Source organism: Callospermophilus lateralis, unplaced genomic scaffold, assembly GCF_048772815.1.
Source record: "Callospermophilus lateralis isolate mCalLat2 unplaced genomic scaffold, mCalLat2.hap1 Scaffold_52, whole genome shotgun sequence".
NCBI lineage: Eukaryota > Metazoa > Chordata > Mammalia > Rodentia > Sciuridae > Callospermophilus > Callospermophilus lateralis.
Genome location: NW_027514454.1, coordinates 5,179,876 through 5,201,926, shown reverse-complemented (window position 1 = coordinate 5,201,926; position 22,051 = coordinate 5,179,876). Strand labels below are relative to the sequence as shown.

Below are 22,051 nucleotides of genomic sequence, written 5' to 3'. Positions count from 1 at the left end.
GTCTAATTGCTCTGGCCAGTGTTTCATGTACTGTGTTAAATAGAAGTGGTAAAAGGGGGCATCCCTGTCTTGTTCCAGCTTTTAGAGGGAATGCCTTCAATTTTTCTTCATTTAGAATGATGTTGGCCTGGGGCTTAGCATAGAGAGCCTTTATGATTTTGAGATATGTTCCTGTTATCTTTAGTTTTTCTAGTGTTTTGAAGATGAAGGAGTGCTATATTTTGTCATATGCTTTTTCTGCATCTATTGAGATGATCATATGATTCTTATCTTTAAGTCTATTGATGTGATGACTTACATTTATTGATTTCTGTTATGTTGAACCAACCTTGCATCCCTGGGATGAATCCCACTTGATCATGGTGCACAATGTTTTTGATGTTTTTGTATTCCATTTGCCAGAATTTTATGAGAATTTTTGTATCTTGTTCATTAGAGATACTGGTCTGAATTTTTTTTTTTTTTTTGATATGTCTTTGCCTGGTTTTGGAATCAGGGTGATACTGGCCTCATAAAATGAGTTTGGAAGTGCTCCCTCTTTTTCTGTTTCCTGAAATAAATTAAGAGTATTGGTATTAGTTCTTCTTTAAAGGTCTTGTAGAACTTGGCTGTGTATCCATCCAGTCCTTGGCTTTTCTTGGTTGGTAGACTTCTGATAGTATCTTCTATTTTGTCATTTGAATTTTTTTTTCTTAAAGAGAGAGAGAGAGAGAAAGAGAGAGAGTATTTTAATATTTATTTTTTAGTTCTCGGTGGACACAACATCTTTGTTTGTATGTGGTGCTGAGGATCAAACCAGGGCCGCAGGCATGCCAGGCGAGCGCGCTACCACTTGAGCCACATTCCCAGCCCATCATCATTTGAAATTGATCTGTTTAAATTGTGTTTTTCATCCTGATTCAATTTAGGCAAATCATATGACTCTAGAAATTTGTCAATGCCTTTGAGGTTTTCTATTTTATTGGAGTACAAGTTTTCAACTCATTTCTGTTTATCTTCCTGTATGTCTGTAGTGTCTGTCGTGGTATTGGAAAGAAGGCTTTCTTTTTATAGGCCAGCCTTTTCACAGACGTTTGTTTTAATTTTTCAAGTATCGTCCTTCCTTACCCACTTTTTTGTTTGACACACTTAGTTTTACAAGTGCAAAAATAATGCAGCAGGATTCCATAATGTTTACCAATAAAATTAAAAACTTAAAAGTCTTATAACGCCCACTTTATTATCTTTTACATGATTTTCACATTTTTAAAAGGATATTCAATATTTATACCTTTTTCATTATTATATTTTGCAGCTACTATTTATCATTTTATCACCTATTATTAGATAGTTTATTTTCATTTTTTTGTTATTTTAAGTTAATGCATCTAGAATATCATCTAATCTTTTTCCATATTTTGGATTTTTTTTAACAGCTTTCCACCAGTAGCATCTGTTAAAAATATGATTCTAGGACTGAAACTTCTTGAGAAATTGCTCTCATGACATATTATACTATAAACATGCTGTAGCAGCAGCCCCCAGTGACCTCCATGTTAACAAGTCCAGTGGCTGCATCATCCTGGACATCTCCATGATCCTGTTCACAACGCTCCCATTTTAAAGTCCTACTCCTTCAGCTGCTGTGACCTCACTGTCTTTTGATTTTTCTTATGGGTTTCAATCTCTGCTCTGCCCTTATGATCTTGACCTAGTTACCTAGCCTTTCAGAGTTTTAGTGTCCTTGTTGGCACAATTATGGTTACTTGTCTTATTCTTTGGATTAAATTGCACATAAAGCCACAAGCGCAATGTCTGGTACGTAGTACAATATGATAAACATATCCTTTCATTTCTGTCTCTGGCTCCTTACTTTCTGCATAGATCTTTCTCATCTGAGGGGAAAACAAAGCACATGGTAGTAACCTTTCAAGATAGGAAGGTCACGATGCCAGGTATGCTTCTAACAGAGTGGGCTGTTAGTCTTTCTAACACGTCATAATTGTATAGTAAGATGTGGTTGTGAAATATGTTTGAGCTACACGAAACTGAAAGTTTGTATTTTCTCTCACAGCTTCTCCTGGAGTGTTCTTGTTGTGGATGAAGCCCACAGATTGAAAAGCCAAAGCTCTCTGCTGCATAAGACACTCTCAAAGGTAAGCTAAAAGGATAGTCTTCTTTTTTACACACACCCCTTCTTTTTTTAATAGACTTTATTTTTTAGAGCAAGTTAGGTTTACAACAAAATTGAATAGAAGGTACAGAGAGTTCCCATATATCCCCTGCCCCTTTACAAGCCTATTTTCCCCCATTCTCAGCCTTTCCCTGAAGAGAGATGTTAAAACTAATGAACCTACGTTGGCACCTCAGTGTCAGCAGAGTCCGTAATGCTGGATTCACTCGCTATTGCATGTCCTGTGAGTTTTAACAACAGGCGATGGCATGTTTCCACCCTATAGTATCAAGCAGAGCGTGTTTCCTGGCTCAGAAATCCTATACCCATCTGTCCACCGTTCCTTCTCCCCTCTAACTCCCCTTTAAAACAACTTAGTCTAGTCTATACAGAGCCAACTAAATGGAAACTTTATGATGATTATTATTTGTTCTAATTTGTAATATATGACAGCAGAATGCATTACAATTCACATTACCCATATAGAGCACAATTGTTCATATCTCTGGTTGTACACAAAGTAGAGTCACACCATTCGTGTCTTCATACATGTACTTAGGATAATGATGTCCATCTCATAAATTAAAACTTTTGTAGTCAGACTTCTGCAGAGCTAAATAAATCTGTTTTGGAGGGCAGTGACAAAAGTAGTATTTAATATGGCTAATTACTATTCCTTTCTCTTTTATATAGAAGATAACATTTACTAAAATCTAGTTATCAAATGAGTCAGACCCTACCCCAATAAAATGCATTGTATTTTTGGAGACGTTTCAACTCTCTTTTGAGTGCTTTTAATTTTTCTCTTTTTTTTAACAAATAAAGATCTTATACTCCTGTCTGCAGTTGCAGATGCATTGGATATACCTTATGCCTCCCCCAATTTACCTATTTAGAAACTTACCGTTCACATGGAGTCATGAAGAACCAATTTCTTACAGCATATTGCCTTCAGTCTCTCATCTGTTGTATTTTTAGTATGATACACTTGATTGCATTCCCTTCTCTTGATCTCTTGTATCATTTGGCAAAGTAGATGAGAAATATCATTGTGGCCTGGAGCTGCCCTTGTTTCTGAGAAGCCAATGAAATGTGAAGTACCTTCTCCTTGTTGACCTAAAAGTTTGCTCATTCATGAGACCACACTTGTTAATTTCTGAGATAATCAAAATTTGGTCCTCATCCTATAATAAATCACTTAAATTTAGAGGTCATTTAGAGGAAAATCTTAGACCTGGATTATGTATTTAATTTTTATTGGCCTAAAAGTTGCAGTGTTTAAAGTTTTTACTGAAGATATAATCATTTTTATTAGTTTCAAATATTGTTATCCCCTGCCTGGTAGGGCATCCTCTATCTCTGCTGTCCTCTTTGCCTTCTTTTTAGGGACCCTTGATTATGTGTCCTTCCCAAGAGTTGGTACTCTATATTTAAAATAATACACATGCATAGGATGTGACTTTTCCACATTACTTAATTCTGCTGGTGTAAGTTCTTGTTAATGTCAGCTCAGAGGTTGACCTTGCTTGGCCTGATATCTGTTGTTGCTGTTTTTCTTCCTTCATTAGTCTCTTCTCCGTGTTCTTATCTGTTTCTCAGTGTTTTTCCTTTTTATTTTGGAAATGCTGGGGATTGACCCAGGGCTTCATGCATGCTAGGCAAGCGTTCTGCTGGTGACCCACATTCCCAGCACTGTTTCTCAAAAATTTACAGAATCCCTTTTTATGTTGGACTGTCTATGGCTTACTATCCAGAAACATCTAGAAATTTTGATATCTTGACTCTGAGATATTGCAAAGTTTATGAACAGACATTGTGTCAGTGTAAATCTTGCTGCTTGCTTGTAGCAGCAAGGCCTGATGCTATAAATAACTCTGGCTTCTCAAACTCTTTGAATGAATGTGTTTACTGAGATACTCCCGTTAATTCCCCCATGTAGGTCATAACATAGTTTGACTCCTCACATAGATTGCATTTAGTAACCCTAGTGAATACTCATGTAATACTCAAGAGTTTACAATGCGATGTCACTTACATGCTTACAAGAGTGTCTTCTTACAGATTATTATCCCCTCCTTATGGTTGAAACTGGAGAGGTATTATTTCTCACATTAAATAGAGTATACAACTTGAACCTGAGCCTTCTGATTTCATTTGCCTTGGTTCATTGTGTTAGATCATGTCCCTCTGTGTTCAAATAAATGTTGTGATGGGTCACTGGGTTTTGCTTCCCAGTGGCAGAGATGTTTAATTGTGTTTGTTCACATATTGTAGTTCTCGGTGGTCTTCAGTCTCCTGTTGACTGGCACTCCTATCCAGAACAGCCTCCAAGAGCTCTACTCCCTGCTCAGTTTTGTGGAAACTGACCTGTTTTCCAAGGAACAGATGGGGGATTTTGTTGGATGTTACCGGGATGTTGAAAAAGAGTCCAAATCAGGTTAATTCCCATTCAGCAAATTATCCCCAAGAGATCTTGACACAGAAGCTTCCCTAATGCATAAGAGTTGTAGATTGAAAAGGAAGAGAATCAATAACCGGAGAATGCCTTCCAGGGAGAAAAACCACCACAGATATAAGGCAGATGATGGTCCTTCATGTGGTGTCCACTCGTCTGCTATCCCTGGCTCTTGCTTGTTTGTTACATGGTTCAGCAGTGGGGCTTAGTGGTTCATTTGTGGAAAAAGTAGAAAGTACCCACTGATATGTGTGCTTTTTTTAAAACCAACTTCTAATTTTCTTTCAATTTTTTTTCTCTTTGTGGTATTGGAGATTGAACCCAGGGGTGCTCTACCACAGGGATACATTCCCAATCCTTTTGAAAAAAATTGGAGACAGGGTCTTGCTCAGTTTCATAGGCTGCCCTTCAGCTTACCATCCTCATGCCTCAAGTTCATGTTACCATGCAGCTTCAATTTGCAGCTTATAATTTATAAAAATTATAGACTTTGTTAACTTTCCATGCCACTTGCCAGTGCAGAAAAGTAAGTGCATGCTATAGTCCCAGACTACTGTTAAGAATTCTGCAACACTGCTGTTTCCTTTTAACCAGAAGTTTGAGACAATTGGGATGTGGAAGGGAAAAGGGAAGTCTTCATTCGTATAACCGTAGCTTTCTCTTATACCTTTGCCTCTCTGCCTTGTAAAACATTCCCATAATATCTGAATACCCTAGGATGATTGTCCAAAACAGATGGCAGGGGGCCACCCAGTGATTATGTGTGTGCTGGTTAAATATGAATTGCAGAGGGTTCTTAGAGCAAAAATTCCCAAACCACAGGGTAAAGATGACCTGCAAACCTGCTATGATTACTCCCTTGTTTAGAGTTGTCAGATATGGGACATCTAATTACAAATGACAAGGGACACACTGGTATTGAAGAGCTATGAATTGTTTATCTGAATTTCACAATTAACAGGTTGCTTGTATTTTTGTTTTCTGTTTCTGGTTTTCCTACATGATGTATACTTCCAACTTAGTGTAGCTTTTGAAGTCTAAGATGCCTGTAAAGGAACAAGGGATTAGAAGTTTTAAAAAATCCAGTTCTAATGCTCACCATTTTCACATTCACTTGTGTTTTCTTGAATAAGTGGCCACATTTCTCTGAGCCTCACTTAACTGTCATAAACATGGAGACAGTATTTCTCACCCTGCATTTCTAGGCTGTTTGCTGATCAGTGAGATTAAATGAAGAATACCCTGTAAAACAGTGTCTTGAAAATGAGATTATTCCTAAGAAGAATCCAGTTCTTTGGTGTAGTTTGGGGACTAAAAGCCAGTAACAGGTCCAGAAGGAATAGGAAGAACCCAGTAAAGGGAGAAATGATTGGTCCTCTAATTATGGTGGTTCAGCTTATAATTTTTTGACTTTACCACTTTACAAAAGCAGCAACATTCAATAGAAACTGTACTTTGAATTTTGAATTTTTATTGGTGTGACTATTTGTACCTATTTTTGAGGTACATATTTATACCTGTTGATGTTTTGCATAGTGATCCCTTAGGTCATTAGCATATCATACAGCAAAACTTATCATTTCTTTATGGTGAGTATATTCAGAATTCTGTCTTCTAACTGGTTTAAGATATAAAATGCATTATTGTTAGTTATATTAGAATGTTCAATATAATCATCAGGGAAATGCAAATCAGGAACACAATGGGAAACCTCCTCCCCCCGTTAGAATGGTTATTACAGACACCACACACTGGCAAGGCTGTGGTGGAAGGGGAACTCTGAGACACCAGGGCGGGGATGGAGATGGTACGGCTATCGTGAAAACCAGGATGGCGTTTTCTCAGAACACTAAATAGAACTGCTCTACGATTCAGCAGTCCCATACTGGGTGTATAGTCGAAGAAGGGGATCGACAAGCCAAGAGATGTCTGTGCTCCTGTGTTCATTGCAGCACTCTTCACAGTACCCAGAGTGTGGAGCTCACCTAGATGTGCATTAGCAGATAGAAAGACAATGTGGTGTAGATACAAGATGGGATGCTCTTCAGCCATAAGAGGGCATGAGTTTCAGTCTTTCCCAGGCTTGGGATAGGTTGTAAGGTACTGTCCTGTGAGGCTGGGTGGCAGCAGCGAGGCACAACTCCCCAGTGATTCAGGTGACCCTGAGGGTAAGTAACTGATACGACACAGTGCTCCGTGTTGTCAGTTGTTTAGTCACAGGCATTCAGCACATTACATGAAGTATTCACAGTTTTTCATAGAACAGGCTTCAGGTTAGATTATTTTGCCAAGTAGACTAATGTAAGTGCTGAGCACATTTGAGGTAGGGTGGGCTGAGCTGTGGTGTTTGGTATGTTAGGTCTGTACAAGGCATTTTTTACGTGTAAGATATTTTCAGTTTGTGATGGGTTTATAGGAATGTAATCCCTTTGTAAGTCAGGAGCATCTGAACTGTGAAAACTTACTTTACTGACCTAGAACCCAGAATCAGCATGAAAATAAGGAAAGTGAGTTGCTCCATGTTCCCTAGTAGTTCGGCGCCTCTGCTGTATTTTTGTACCACACTCTTGTATGTTTTTCCTTCCGCAGCAAGTGAACTACACAACCTCTTGCAGCCATTTCTGGTGAGGAGAGTGAAAGCAGAGGTAGCTACAGAACTTCCAACAACACAGAAGTAGTGATATACCATGGCATGTCAGCATTGCAGAAAAAAAAAAACTACAAGGCTATTTTGATGAAAGACCTAGGTATTCAGAGGGCACTTGGTCCATTAAGAAACTAAATGGGGATGTGATTTTTGTGCAGGGAAATATTTTATGATTACACTCACTTTTTGTAGCAAGAATATAAGGTAGAATTTTGTATTCTGAATGAAATGGAACAATAGCAGTGTTAAGTGAAGCTCAGACCTGGTTGTTACATGATGGAATTTCCCTTTTTCCTCTTGCATGGTTTTTCTTATGCCTGCAATATAGCAACCACTTTTAAGTGTCTCTTCATGATTTTTATCCTCTATTTGCTTTTTTCTCCCCTCTTAAAACCACAATAGCAGTTAAAGAAGAAATTTTAGAAGTTTTCAAAGCATTGCTAAGTTCACCTTGTAGACTTCCTTCTCAAAACAAAGTGAGGGGTAAGAAAATCCCATATGGATATGATTTTAATTCTCAATGCAGTTGATTGCCATTTGGGAGGTTAGTATAAATTTGAGGGAAATACTATGAAATGAGTAAGGTTATGTTTGTGTTTTTTGTGTGTTTTGATTTGTTAGTCCCTTTTCCTCTCTATCCTCAAAATTTCAGATGCATATGAAAATGAGATGGCAAGGAAAGTTAAACTTCAGAATATCTTATCCCAGCTTCGAAAGTGCGTGGATCGTCCGTATTTGTTTGGTGGTGAGAAAGTGTCCTGTTTCCCCCCATTATTTTTCATTAGTAGTTCTGTAACCAAAATCAGAGCTGGACTCTTCAACAGAACTGCTGCATTTACTGCTGCATTTACTGTGTCTACTCTGCTTCTTCTCATTTTCTCTATATTAATGATATTTAGTGTTAATCATACTAAAGATTTCTTCACATGTCCCGTAATATCCCTTAAGCTGCTTTTCTTTTTCTCTCTTAATGCAGGATCCATTGCATTTGCCTTGAATCTGCTTTTCTACAGTCTAGAAATGTTTCTAAGCTTTTTTGGAGGGTAGGGAGCTTTTCTTTCTTTCATGATAGTGACAGTTTTGGAGAGGAAAACTGGCAGTTTACAGAATGGGTCATAATGGGGATTCATCTGACCCTTCTTCAGGATTGGATTTCCTTTCATCTTGAGCCCTCTCGTTCACTATGCCCAGTTCCCCGTTTTCTCTGTGATGCCCAGGCATTGTCAGTTCATGATTCATTAACCTCTCAGATCCCTTGACACAGCAGATGGCTTCCTCCTTGGGACGCTCTTCACTCAGCTTCTGGGGTAGCAGTTTTTCCTGCCTTTCTTCCTGCCTGCATGCTCCTGCTCTGTGCCCTTTGCTCTCTCCTTTCATCCTAGTGACTTATGTACATGTCCCTGTAAGCACTGCTCTTGTGTAGTGTTTCATTTTCATTCCCATTGGGGTTTTTGGATGCACTCTGTTGGGCGATTCTCTGGCCCTGGAATTCTGCTGTACTTGTTTTAAGGAGTCTTTGCCAAGTACCATTATGAGCTGTTTAAAAGTTTAACAGAACGTTAATCAAGTGCACATTAGAACTTTTTTTTTAAGGGAGGAGGGGCATTAGGAACATAATTTGAAGGGCATTTTCCAGAATATTCTGACTGCCACCTGTACCTTGAGAATCACTTTTATACACACCTAAGCCTATTTCTTGATTCCTTACCTAGAGTGAGAGCCTTAGAATTTCCTTTGTGGATCTTCTTGATCTCTGGCATCTTCCTTTCCCTCAGTTTCCTAAAGAGTGAGTTTGTTTCTTAGATAAATATTTATTAGACTTTTTGGATGTGCCAGGCTCTGCAAGTGGTATTAAGCAAATAATTACAAAATGCCTCGAATAGGTGAGACTGAAGGGCCTACTACATTAGAAAGAGCTTGGGCTCTCTTGCTGTGGGCTACCTATTGGGTTTTCAACTCAAGAACTTTGCCCTGAGTCAGGACACACAATTAGAATTGGGCTCTATGCTTTCCAGGTGTGGAGCCAGAGCCTTTTGAAGTTGGAGACCACCTGATTGAGGCTAGTGGGAAACTTCACCTGCTAGATAAGCTGCTGGCATTCCTGCATTCCAGGTAGGAATAGGTTGACATGTGCTGCTCTAGGAAGTGACTGGTTCAAACCTGAATAATGAGTAACTTTCTGATTCTTGAGACTGTTTCAAGTTCCCTTTTTTAGAAGCCTGGAATTCAAGGCCTACTTTCTCTGCAACTATATACCCACCCCCCATTCCATCTCATCCAACCCCACTCCTCCATCTTTATCCTTTCTTTCCTGAATTCCTACAGCATTTAGGATCCCAGTCCAGGACTTGGCAAGCCCTGCCTTACTCTGCTACCTTGTTGATCAGTGTGTGTTCACCTCATCAGTCCAACCATGTTGGTTGTATCCACAAGGACGATTCAACATTGAGCATTTCTTTTAAAATTGTCTGCTGCTTCCTTGAGTTGAACTGACACATAATAAAGGTTGAGTAAACATTGGGTCTTGTTAATCTTTGAGATTTGATTTAAACTCAAGGCGTAGTTGGGGAATACTCTTTCCCAGAAATGCAAGTTGGGTATCAGAAGATACATTTGGTTAGTGTTCAGCAGCCTGGTATCCAGCATGTACATCTTCATCACCACAGGAAAGGGGGAGTCTAGGAAAAGACCAGAGACTCAAGAATTTCAGAATTGTGCCTTTAGGATGATTGCCCCAGGTGTGGCCTGAACTAACCTAAAACTTCAGATTTTTCAAAATTGCCCAGTCTTTTGCAAATTAAATAATTGCATGTCTTGAGGCTGGAGTTGTGGCTCAGTGGTCGAGTGCTTGCCTACCTAGCACATGCAAGGCCCTGGGTCCAATCCTCAGCACCACACAAAAATAAATAAATAGCTCAGTGACTAAGCACTCGCCTCACGGTGAGGCAGGAGATTCGACCTTCAGCACCACGTACAAGAATATAAATAAATAAAACAAAGTTATTGTGTCCATCTACAACTAAAGAAATTGAAAGAATAAAATAGATAAAGGTATTGTGTTCAACTATGACTAAAACGTAAATATAAAAAAATTGTTAAAAATTATAATTACACGTCTTACTGTATTTTATGGCCTTTGACGTATCTACCATAAGTGTGTGTGTTAGAGATGGAGAAGAACCTATAGATACCTTCCGACCAAGTTTTTCATGACCTCGAAAGGTCATGCCCAATGTCATATAGGTAATAAGTGGCAGAGAGAGATAAGAATCGAGGTACTCACCTTCAAACTCAGTGCTTTTTCCAACAATTTGGGGCTAGAGTCTGGCCGATGTTCTCCCTAACTCTTGGTCTTATTCTCCTGGCAGCCTTAAGGTAAGTTCGTCTTCTTAAAAAGAATGTTGTTTTAACAGCATTGTCCTTATTTGTTCAGGCAAATTTAAAACAATGTCTGATAAGAAGGGCAGTCACCTTGACTTTGTTCATTCTACATTATTTTGAATTTTCCTTTCCTTTCTTCACTCTCTATATGTAAGTTTCTTGTGTACCATGGGGGATTGCTTCTCTAACATGCTTCTCGACTTTTCTAGATGGTAATGACTTGTACCACCCAGTGGGAATAGCAGTAGATAGCCTTCCGTAGCTCTTCAGGATCTTGGGGAACGGGTGCACACATATTTCAACTTTGCCTTTACTCTTCACATGTGTATTTATTTTTCTATTGAAATGAAACTTCTGTTTTCATTGAGTGAAGTGTAATATTCCAGAAAGAGGCTCCTTGGTTACGCCAGGGCTTCCACACTCCCTGGTGAACTGACAGGTGCCCTGGGACTGCTCTGAGGGATGCCGCTACATGTGGAGGCACTTTGTCTTCTTGTATACAGTATTCAGAGTTTCTGAGAAAGTTACAGGACATTGATATTTCTACTTTAGCATTTCCCTTATGTGTAAAGTTGTCCTCTTTGGTAGATTTTGCCTGAGGGTCACTCCCTCTAAACACTACTAGAGTTGGCAGTTTCTCCTTTTCTTCTTCTTGCCAGGGGCCATCGCGTCTTACTCTTTTCCCAGATGACCCAGATGTTGGATATTCTCCAGGACTATATGGACTACAAAGGTGACTCTCCCTGGCCACTACATCATCTGAGAATCATAAGGGGTGTGGGAAGGTTACCGAGGAAAAGGTTAAAGACAAGAAGGTGAAAAGGCTGAGGAGAGTGGACAGTGGTGTGTGAAGCAAGGATCGACAGCAGGGTAGAGGCGCATGGGCAGAAGTAACACCCACATTCTCACCAGGTGATACAGGTGATGGGTATGGAGCAGACGTGAAAATGTTGAGTGGCTTCAAAAATGTGTGAGTCGAGTTTCAGCGACAAACACTTGCAGCGTCTTGCGACAGTTCAGCAGTTGTGTACTTATTCAGGATTAGTAAGAAAATGAAGATTGATAGTATGGAGATCCCACATATCAAGCAGGGGGAGGGTAAGAGCAATTATTTCTGTGACAATAGGGAATGTAGGCAGTTACTTGAGAACTCTGCTTAATATATAATAAAATTGATGTGGGATAATGGGCCAAAGCTTGAACAGGGGTTGATTTTTGATCCTGTTGGAGAGTATCAGCCTCAGAAATAACTGTTTTAAAGTTTAGTTGAGAGTGGTCTCTCAGATCCACTTGATGCCCCCCAAGTACTGCAGTAACTGGACACTTCAGCTACTGGCACATTGAGGAATCTCGAGTGCCAAAACATGACTTGAGATTGCAATTCCCCTTCCTGACCTGATGCGTGGTGAAAAGTGGAGAGCCCTAGAGCTTCGCTGGAAAGCAGGTGCTGGGTCATCAGGCAGGTTCCCAAGTGCTTGTCTTACTGCTTGCCTAAGTCAGTATTGTGTCTCAGCAGGCACCAACTGCCAGCATGTGGATATTACCAAATATTAACTCTGCAAATGCCAAAGACTTTGGCTGCCTGTGTTTTTAAAACCCAGGCTAGTGTGTTATGGTGTTTTTTTTTTTGGTGAAGTGATGAATTGTTCCCCTAAATTTAGATCTTTCAGACTGGGGTTGTGGCTCAGTGGTAGAGCCCTTACCTGGCATGTGAGAGGCACTGGTTTGAATCCTCAGTACTACATAAAATAAGAAACAAGATCAAGTTATCAAACAGTTGAGATCTTTCCCTTGGGCTTTATTGAAAGTAGGGCAGGCTTGGGTTGGAAAGGACAAATAGGCATTGGCTTAGGAATGACTTGATTATTTTATTTCCCAAGAATCCTTGCAAAGAGTAAGGACCTATGTGGTTGTTGTCTTCTCTACGTAAAGGCTACAGCTATGAGCGTGTGGACGGTTCTGTGAGAGGGGAAGAGAGACACCTGGCCATCAAGAACTTTGGACAGCAGCCCATCTTTATTTTTCTCCTGAGCACCAGGGCAGGTAAGCACAGGGGTGTGGAGGAAGCAGACAGGCATCCCACCACTGGTACATTTTCCCCTCATTCTCTGAAAGGCGAGCTTCTTACCAAGGAGTATTGAAAAGGAGAGAATCGGGCTGGGGATGTGACTCAAGTGGTAGCGCGCTCGTCTGGCATGCGTGCGGCCCAGGTTCGATCCTCAGCACCACATACCAACAAAGATGTTGTGTCTGCCGATAACTAAAAAATAAATAAATAAATATTTAAAAAAAAAAAAGGAGAGAATCGAGGCATTTACGTAGCCAAGTACTGGACTTCTCATGTGGAGCTCTTTTCTGTTCAACCTGTGAAGCTGTCATCGTGAGAAGTGAGGCTGAAACCTGGGCCTGTTGGAAAGTAATTCTAATCCACTTAGACCACTGACCGGGAACATCCTGTTTTGTTTTTAATTTTAGGGAAAGTTTTATTCACATTCATTTATTCTCCTTCTCAGCCATGAATTTGGAAAATAAGATAATCTCTTTTCTAGTTTCCCTTCCTCCAGGAGTACCTCTGTAAGAGTGTTATAAAGTTTAATAAAGATTTGTTGTTTAAAATGTGACTAGAGTGAAACTGACAGCTATTTATGATTATTATGGTATTGTCCATATGACTTAATCATAAATAAATGACACTTGTGGTGTTTTGCCAGTTGCTTTCATATAGTATTAAATAATTTGAAATCAGTTTGGGGAAATGGAATTTTTCTTACATTCTGAATCAAAAAGCCCTAAATTAATTTTGAATTCATAATCTAAGTTCATGATCTTATTTTTTTGATGGTAATCCTGATGGAATAGATATAGGAACACAAACAGGAATGGTGTCCTTGATGAAAGAGAGATTAATGTCCTTATGGAACGAAAGGTCACCCTTATGTAGAAAGCACTTAGTAAGTGCTTTGTACTATATGGGTCTATAAAAGAAGTGTTAGATATGATCCTTGAGTATCTGGAGATCATTTCTCCAGTGTGTGTCTTACCTCTCTCTTAAGCCAATACAGATACAATCAGATTCCTTTGGTCCAGTCTCTTCCCAGGTCATATACCACACCCTGTCATTCAGTCCCGTTGTCTCATGATTAGTCTTAGGGGAAGCTCAAAGGATCTGGTCAAAGGCATGGTCAGTGTTGGGAGAGGAATTCCATTTTTGCGTTTAAGATTTTATTTTTCATATTTAGAGAGCAAATGTTTGAAACATCTAAAATTAGTTAATCTCCTTGGAGGCCTCAGAGTAGATTATCTAGGAGCTGAAGCCGTCCTGGACATTAGCCTTTTCCACGCACTGACTGTCATACGTGCCATCGTGTTGTAGCTATAGATGTGCCGCATTTTCATTCAATGTTTCCTTCCAGCTTTCCACGAGGTTGTTACCACATATTGCCGGCAGATGGCAGCGATAGCTTTGGAATATGTCCCAAACAACTAAATGCAGCTTAAAATATCATCTTTGGTGAACAAGGGCTGCACTAGCCACTATTAACTCAAGAGAAAGATAATTCTTATGGAACACAAACAGATTTTCAAATGAGGTGACTGCCTTGATAGTTAGCATACAGTGGATAAAAAGGTTCTGGAGCCCGGCACAGTAGTGCATGCCTACAGTCCCAGCTACTCAGGAGGCTGAGGCAGGAGGATGGCTTGAGCCCAGGAGTTCAAGGCCGGCCTGGGCAACACTGTGAGACCCTGTCTCTGTCCCAGGAGTAATGACCTCAGATTCTGGAATATTGGATGGAATCCTGACTGTCTCATCTTCTAGTGGTGCAACTTCGAAAAGATCCCTGAATCTACTGTTTCCATTTCAGCATCTGCAAAGTGAGAATAGTGCTAGCAAGGACATAGGGTTGTTGTGAGGATTAAGAGTCAACGCATGTAAAGTGCCGTGAGCAGTGCTTGGCAGTAGTAAAGTAGAAATGTAGCTCTTATTATTGGGTATAACTTAGCCTCTCTCCGTATTCAGTCATTAGTATTTCTTTATTCCAACTTTGATTTTATAGGAAGACTTCAATGAGAATGTTCCTGCCTGGCTTGTCTTACATCCAGCCGGGAGTTAGTAGTCCTTGTGGAAAGGAACCCTTCATTCAGTTCTTGGAACAAGCCCTTTTAGGCTTGTTTTAGCAATGAGCACCAACGACCCCAGCTAGAGTGTGTTCTGTACAGTTTCCACATTAATCAAAGAGAAGCCTGTGGTTTACTTCTTAGTACTCTAAATTCCTGAACCCAAAGTGCTCTTTTGGCCTTTTCCTGCACCACTGGAGAAAGACCAGAGAGTTGTTGCATTGAGTGTTCTTGTCTTGAACTGATTTTACGACATCTTCTTTGAACTGATTTTACGACATCTTCTTTGATCAGTGTGGAAACCAGTACAGGAAGACACTCTCAGGTTTTCTCCTCTCAGAGTCAGGTATCATCTGCTCTTCTCATAGCTAGTGTCAGGTCCTCCTACCTTGTTGAAACTGCAAGTGTGGTCATGTGTGTTTCTTACTGCCCACTGCAGACTTCTCGTTTTTTAAGATATATTTTTAGTCGTAGATGGGCACTGTTTTAGTCAGCTTTTTCACCTCTGTGACCAGAACCAACTGTGGAGGAGGAAAGTTTATTGGAGGGCTCATGGTTTCAGAGGTCTTAGTCCATAGAAGGCCGACTCCATTTCTTGGAGCTCCAGGGGAGGCAGCATTATGGCAGGAGAGTGTGACTGAGGGCAGCAGCTCACATCGTGATCAAAAAGCAGAGAGAGAGAGACTCCACTGTCCAGATACAAAATATATACCCCTTTGCCATGTGCCTGATGAGCCCCTTCCTCCAGCCGCTCCCACCTGCCCCAGTTACCACTCAGTTAATCCCATTAGGGATTCATTCACTGATTAGGTTAAAGCCATTTCCCAGTCATTTCTCCTCCAAACCTTCTTGCATTGTCTTAATTGCAATTGTCTCAAGATTTTGGAGGACACCACATCTAAACCATAACAGATGATACCTTTATTTCATTTATTTTTATGTGGTGATGAGGAAGGAACCCAGTGCCTCACGTGTTCTATCACTTGTGTTCTGTCACTGAGCTACAGCTGCAGCTCCCAGACCTCTTATTTTTGGAGCTGTTTTCTGAAAGAACTTGTGTCCTTATTCACAGACTGTTTGAAGCAAAATCCAATCAAGGTTTTCAAACAAATATTAAATGGCTTCACGCAATTAACTTAAGCATCCTTTTCTTCTGCTTACCTCTCTTTCTGTTATAGTTGATAATTAAATTTTCCCAGTTCACGCAATGAAAGGTGAGGTAGCACTTTGACCACTGTAGGGTGGTCAAAACCTGAATTTGGGGGCAGAAATGTCAGTTTGAAGGACGAAGCCAGTCAGTTGGACTGATTTCAGATTTTCAGGATGACCCAGTCCTGCCTTGTGTGTTTCTAGTTCCTTGTTTGTGTGTTGCTGATCATGCTCTTTTTTTTTTGTATGCTTTTCAGGTGGAATTGGCATGAACTTAACAGCAGCAGATACCGTTATTTTTTTGACAGTGATTTTAATCCTCAAAATGACTTGCAGGCAGCTGCCAGAGCTCACCAAATTGGCCAGAACAAGTAAGTGAGTTAGACATTGGCACCTTTCTGCTCTGTTGGCTTGCAGCTGTGGATTGGGGAGGAAGGTGGACAGTGTAGTCCTGACAACAGTGCCACGTTGGAGTTGAGAGACCACTGGGTTTGAACCCCATTGTGCTGCTGGCTTGTAGAGTCATGTTGGGGTATCAGTGGTCACATGATCAGTTCAGACTCACTTTGTTGAAAAGAACAGTTAAATTCCAAAATAATTAGAAGAAACTTAGAATTTATTTAGTTATGTTTCTCACATAGGATCCTAATTCAGTTTAAAAATGAAGTTAAAGCCAGTGGGTGCACATGCCTGTAATCATTATCAGCATGGGAGACTCAAGCAGGAAGATCAAGTTTAAAGCCAACCTTGCAACTTACCTAAACCCTGTCTCAAAACTTTTTTTTTAAGTCTAGGGATATAACTTCATGGTAAAGCTCCCCTGGGTTGGGTTCCCAGTACCACAAAGAGGAAACAAAGTTGTGTTCAGCTACCCTTTGACTTGAGGTAACATGCCTGCCAGGGGTTATCCTGGCTAAAGATGTAGGCCCAATAGTGGTCACTTCATCTTCCTTCCTCTTACTCATTTGGGGAAAAGTTCAGGAAGATGTTGAGGCCAGATTTCTCTAACAAATGCTCAGGTCCCAATGAGCAGTGTCCTTTTCATTGTTCCCTGAATGTGGCATTTGGTTCTGCTTCCTTTTAGGTGTATCTTCCTGGCATGCTTTTTTCCCCAGCTGTGCAGACGCATAACACTGCTCTCATTTGACTCCTGTACAGGGCTGTGAAAGTGATCTGGCTGATTGGCCAAGACACTGTGGAAGAAATAGTTTATAGGAAAGCAGCCTCCAAACTGCAGCTCACCAACACGATCATAGAAAGGCCATTTTACTCTGGGAGCCCAGAAACCTTTGGCTGATACTGACCTCCAGGTAAAATGTGTTCTTTTTAGAGTCTCATGATTTATAACCAGCACTCTCTGTAGATGAGAATGCAAATAAAAAGGATCAGCATTAACCACCCATTGTTGCAAATTACACATTTTTTCATTGGCCTAATTCTTAACCTCTCAGTACCTAACTACATGCAAGGTGCCATACTAGCTAAAAATGAGGGTGGCATTTAAAGGCAGAGAAAATAGAATAAAGAGAATGAGCTTTGAACCATCTAACTTGGATTGAAATTCACATCTTATCCCTTATTGGATGTATGACTTTGAGCATGTAACTGAACATCATGGATTAATCTCTTCATGGCTTCTAAAGATGAGTGTGCCACGAGTTACGGTTAGGGTGAGGGTGAGCGTGAGGGTGAGGGTGAGGGTTAACCTCAGAGAGAATTTGTTTAAGTTCTTTTTTTTTCTTCCTTTTTTTAATCAGTGATGATTAGTTCCATACCTCCTCCTTAATCCCAGACCCTTTGAGTAGTGACTTACAGTACTCATTCCATACTCAGAGATGAGTGAACAAGATTAGGAATTCAAAATTATGCCATAGGATATAGGGGTGAAAGCACTAGAGTTAATTTGCTTGAAGAAGGAAAAATTAGATGGGAGTCAAATGCTGGCTTAGACTATCCTAGAGAGCTCTCTTTTGGTAGGAGGCCTTTGAGATAAAATTGAACCTATATTATAATATACCCCAGGTCCTTTTGAGGGATTAGATGCAGAGAGATCAACCCCTAGTATCTAGCATGATTCAGGCATGAAGAGAGTAATAAATGTCTGACAAAAGGTAGTAGCTGTGGGAAGGCCTGCTGTAGGAAACTGCAGAGAAATGACAGGAGTTGGCTCTTGTTTTGAGGCAGGCAGTGAGAAAGACCAAGTTCAAAGATGGCTTTAAGCCTTTAAGCCTGAAAGATGAGAGTAGAAAGTAGGAAGATAGGGATAGAAATTAGAAAGTTGAAAATAATGTAGGCTTTAGTCAACAGAGTTTGTAGTAAAAATCAATATAAATTATTGTTAGAGGGAGACTCAGAAGAGAAAGGAATTAGAAAAGTTTGCAAGAAAAACCAGGCTTTAAAAGGATCAGCTTATCAAACAAAAAATTCAAGAGGTATATGAAAGGGAAAAAATTACACAGTATTACAAGCAGAATTATCAAATTCACAATTAGCCCACGCATGAGTTAAAAATGGCAGTTTTCTCACATCTGTATCTTTACACATCAGCATTCACAGACAGGGATGGTGCTGTTTTTGTTATGGAGTCATTGACCTGCAGGAAAGGGTCATAGATTTGGGGGTACTAGACCCTGAAAGAAGAACCCTAGGTTTTGTTTGTTTGCTTGATTTTTGTTCATCTTAGAGAGTAACTATGGAGTCTTTGGCCTTTTCTGTTTTGATTCTTCTGCATGCTCATCTGTCATGGTGGCTGGGCAGGCTGTGCATTTTATTTTCACACTATTGAAGAGGCAATTTCAAATGGAAAGTGAAGGCTTGAAAGAGAGGTACGTGTACACTGTAGGTGTCTAAATACACTTCTTCATAGGACCTTCTGAGAGGAGCTCATAATGGGCTGCTGTAAAAACACAGGCATCAGGAGTTAGAGGAGATGAATTCTCAGATGCTCCACGCTTCCCCAGTGGAGGGAGCTCCAGGCATTCAATCAGGGGTTTCCCTGTGACATTGGCTGCTAGCACATCATTGTGAAATGCACAGGCACAAACTCTGCCATGAGACCAGATCCTTGGGCCAGTACAAACTATTGGCTGTGGGAGAGGACCTTGGTGGGGCTTCCTGCCCAAGCCATGGCAAGAAATCACATTCTGGTTCTGTCTTGATTTTTTCCTCCCCACCAGACTGTGAGTTATTTATGGTTGCCAAGAACAAGGGTGATAACTCACTGCCTTGTCTCAAAATACAGCAGGACATTTTTTAAGTTATTAAAAGAATCTAATAGTAAAAGACGTGGTTCTGGTTTGACAGATCTAAGCAGTATAGAGCAGTGAAGTCCTGAAAAAGGAAAGCAGGTTCCTTGTCTTACCAGGAGAACACAGCAGAAACAGAGAGCAGATAAAGATGCGGTGAACGCTTATTGAATGCTTACTTTGTGCTAAGCATGTGTGACGTGCACTTTTTCCAGTTGTTTCAGAAGAAGAATAACAAAAAAATGAGCTAGACGTTGTCTTTACCTCCATCTTAAGAAATTTTCCAAACATCAGGTTCATGACTCTAATCCGAGCACTCTTTAACTTCCAACTACATGCTCTTAGTTACTGTAATAAAGTGGTTTTCATTTAAAAAATGGGTAGTTCCTTAAAGACACTTTGTGAGTGAGCAGTAGCGAGGGAAGCCAGGAAACTTAGTCCAAGGAGTGGAAGGGGGAAGGATCCCAGTATGGACTGAGCCTCATCGTAAATAATTGGCTTTCTTCGGTTTTGGGTACTAAATGCCAAAGCTTGGTTATATGTATAGGTACACCAAGGTTAAATATAAATATATCAGGTATGGTTTTGCTTAGTTTTTGTCATAGTTTTCATCTCAGGTATTTTCAAGCTGAAGTTTCCAAATTACAGAATAGGCAATCTAGAGATAACTAACCAAATCTAAAAGGGCAGAATGAAAATGAAGTCCCATGATGTGTATCCCAATTGGTTCAGAATTCCTAAGAGAGAGTACTTAGGGAGGTGGAGAGTTGCAGGTAGCAAGTGAAGCCAGGTAACATATCTAAGAGTCTGGTTCCTGCAGCCATAGGAAGTAGGCTGAGTCTGTCCCCTAGGGGGGAGCAAGAGGGCAGGATGGGGAGTGCCCCAGGACTGTCCAGGGAGATTGAAATTGAGAAAGGCTTGGGGTCTGGTGATCAGGGTGGTCATGGTTTTGCCAAAGTGGGTCCCGTAAAGCACTATAGTAGCAAAGCGGCTTGGCAAGGACAGGTGGCAGCTCATGGTGAGATGAGGTGTTCAGTGGCACCTTCTCTTTAGGGTTAGTTTGGCAGTGGGAGACGTAAGAAGGTAGCCAGCAAGGGTCTGTGACTTCTCTCGATTGCTGGATGTGCCTGTAGAAAATGCTGGTGAGAGTGCTAGAGAAGATGCTGGGGATCATCTTATCTGCCCCCGCTCCTCAAAAAAATTGGAGGGCAAAAAGTTTTTTTGGTATTGTAAATAATTGTCAAAGTCAACATCTCTGATCATCATTCATCACCTCTCTGCTTATTCCTCATCCAACTCCAGAACAGCCTGGCAGGTATCATTTGTGATGGAAGAGAAGAAAGTCCATCAGGGGGTCATTTAGACACTTAGCAAGTCACACATCCTCATCTGTGTTTTCATGAGAACTAACTGGATCTCTCGTTTTCTTCATTCAAGTTGAGTGACATACTGAAATTCAGCTTGGATAAACTGCTGTCTTCTGAGGGGAGCACCCTGGAGGAGGTAGACCTGGAGTCCATCCTGGGAGAGACAGAAAATGGCCAGTGGGCCTCTGGTGCCCTGCCTGCAGCTGGAGGAGGGATCAGAGAGCAGGAGGAAGGAAGTGAGTTGGGGTTAGGTGAGCCAATGACTCCGTCACCTCAAGCTAGGGTGTGAGTGAGATGCGTCCCCACGGGAAGTCCTGTGTCCTGCCCCGGAGACCTCTCTTTCCTACCCAGCCCTGTAGTCCTCTGTGACATTCTTAAGGCTTCCTGGTCCAAGAACTGCCAGAGTGATCGTTGTTCCCTTGAAGCTGGACTTTTGAATCCAAGGAATGATATTAATGTTTATGGTCCTGTCAGTCTCAAGGATTAAATTTGAACCTTTTCTCCCTTGACACAGACATCTTCTCTGGAGTTTATTTGGTCAAACCTGCTATCTTTATGATGGTGCTTTGCACAGTGATTCCTCTTCTCAATAGTAGAATGTTTTTTTAAATTGCAACTAATATTTATGGACATTTATTGTGTTCACCAACAGTACTGACTATGTCATGTGCTTTAAGTCTTTTAAGACCCATGAGGTGGGGGCTAGGGTTGTGGCTCAGCGGTAGAGCACTCACCTCGCACGTGCAAGGGCCTGGGTTCAATCCTCAGCACCACATAAAAACAGAAGTAAAAATAAAAGCAATTGTGTCCAACTTCAACTAAAAAAATAAATATTAAAAAAAAAAAGACCCATGAGGTGTAGGAGATCATTTTGTCTTCCTTTTTCTTTTTTCCCGAATTTGGTCAATATCTTTTTTTTTTTAAGTTGTAGTTAGATAGCATGCCCTTATTTTATTTTTTTAATGTGGTGGTTAAGGATCGAGCCCAGTGCCTCACACATGCTGAGCAAGCACTCTGCCACTGAACTACAGCCTTAGCCCCAATATTTATCTTTTTGTCCATTTTCTGTTCTGAAATATTTGAATTTCAGACTTGAAAGGGGTTTTGTTTTGTTTTTTCTTTTTCTCATGATTATTTAAAAAATGTCTGTTCTCCTGTATCAGCAACAGGGAGTCAATATGGGCTAGTGTGAGAGGGTTTTTACTGATCTTTTTTTAAATTTTTTTATTCATATATGACAGCAGAATGCATTATAGTTCTTATTATACATATAGAGCACAATTTTTCATATCTCTGATTGTGTACACATATATTCACACCCAGTTCGTGTATTCATACCTGTACTTTGGATAATGATTATCACATTCCACCATCATTAATAACCTCATGCCTCCTCCCTTCCCCTCCAACCCCTCTTCCCTTGTTGTTCCTCCCATCTCCCACTCTCTATCCCACTATCAATCAGCCTCCTTATATCAAAGAAAACATGCGGCATTTGGTTTTGGGGAATTAGCTAACTTAGCATTATCTTTTCTAACT

At 40.5% G+C, this 22,051-nt stretch overlaps 1 protein-coding gene across 1 annotated transcript in view; it reads left to right on the top strand.

Moving 5' to 3' along the window:
- The window catches only part of LOC143390230 (chromodomain-helicase-DNA-binding protein 1-like), a 51,174-nt gene that overhangs the window by 13,623 nt on the left and 15,500 nt on the right, over positions 1-22,051 (top strand). Inside the window, 13 exon segments of the mRNA XM_077108333.1 lie at positions 2,054-2,135; positions 4,427-4,589; positions 7,197-7,268; positions 7,271-7,354; positions 7,907-7,999; positions 9,270-9,366; positions 11,295-11,368; positions 12,568-12,678; positions 16,158-16,199; positions 16,202-16,271; positions 17,059-17,157; positions 17,159-17,210; positions 20,583-20,748. Of these exon segments, the coding sequence (XP_076964448.1) occupies positions 2,054-2,135; positions 4,427-4,589; positions 7,197-7,268; positions 7,271-7,354; positions 7,907-7,999; positions 9,270-9,366; positions 11,295-11,368; positions 12,568-12,678; positions 16,158-16,199; positions 16,202-16,271; positions 17,059-17,157; positions 17,159-17,210; positions 20,583-20,748 (1,205 nt within the window).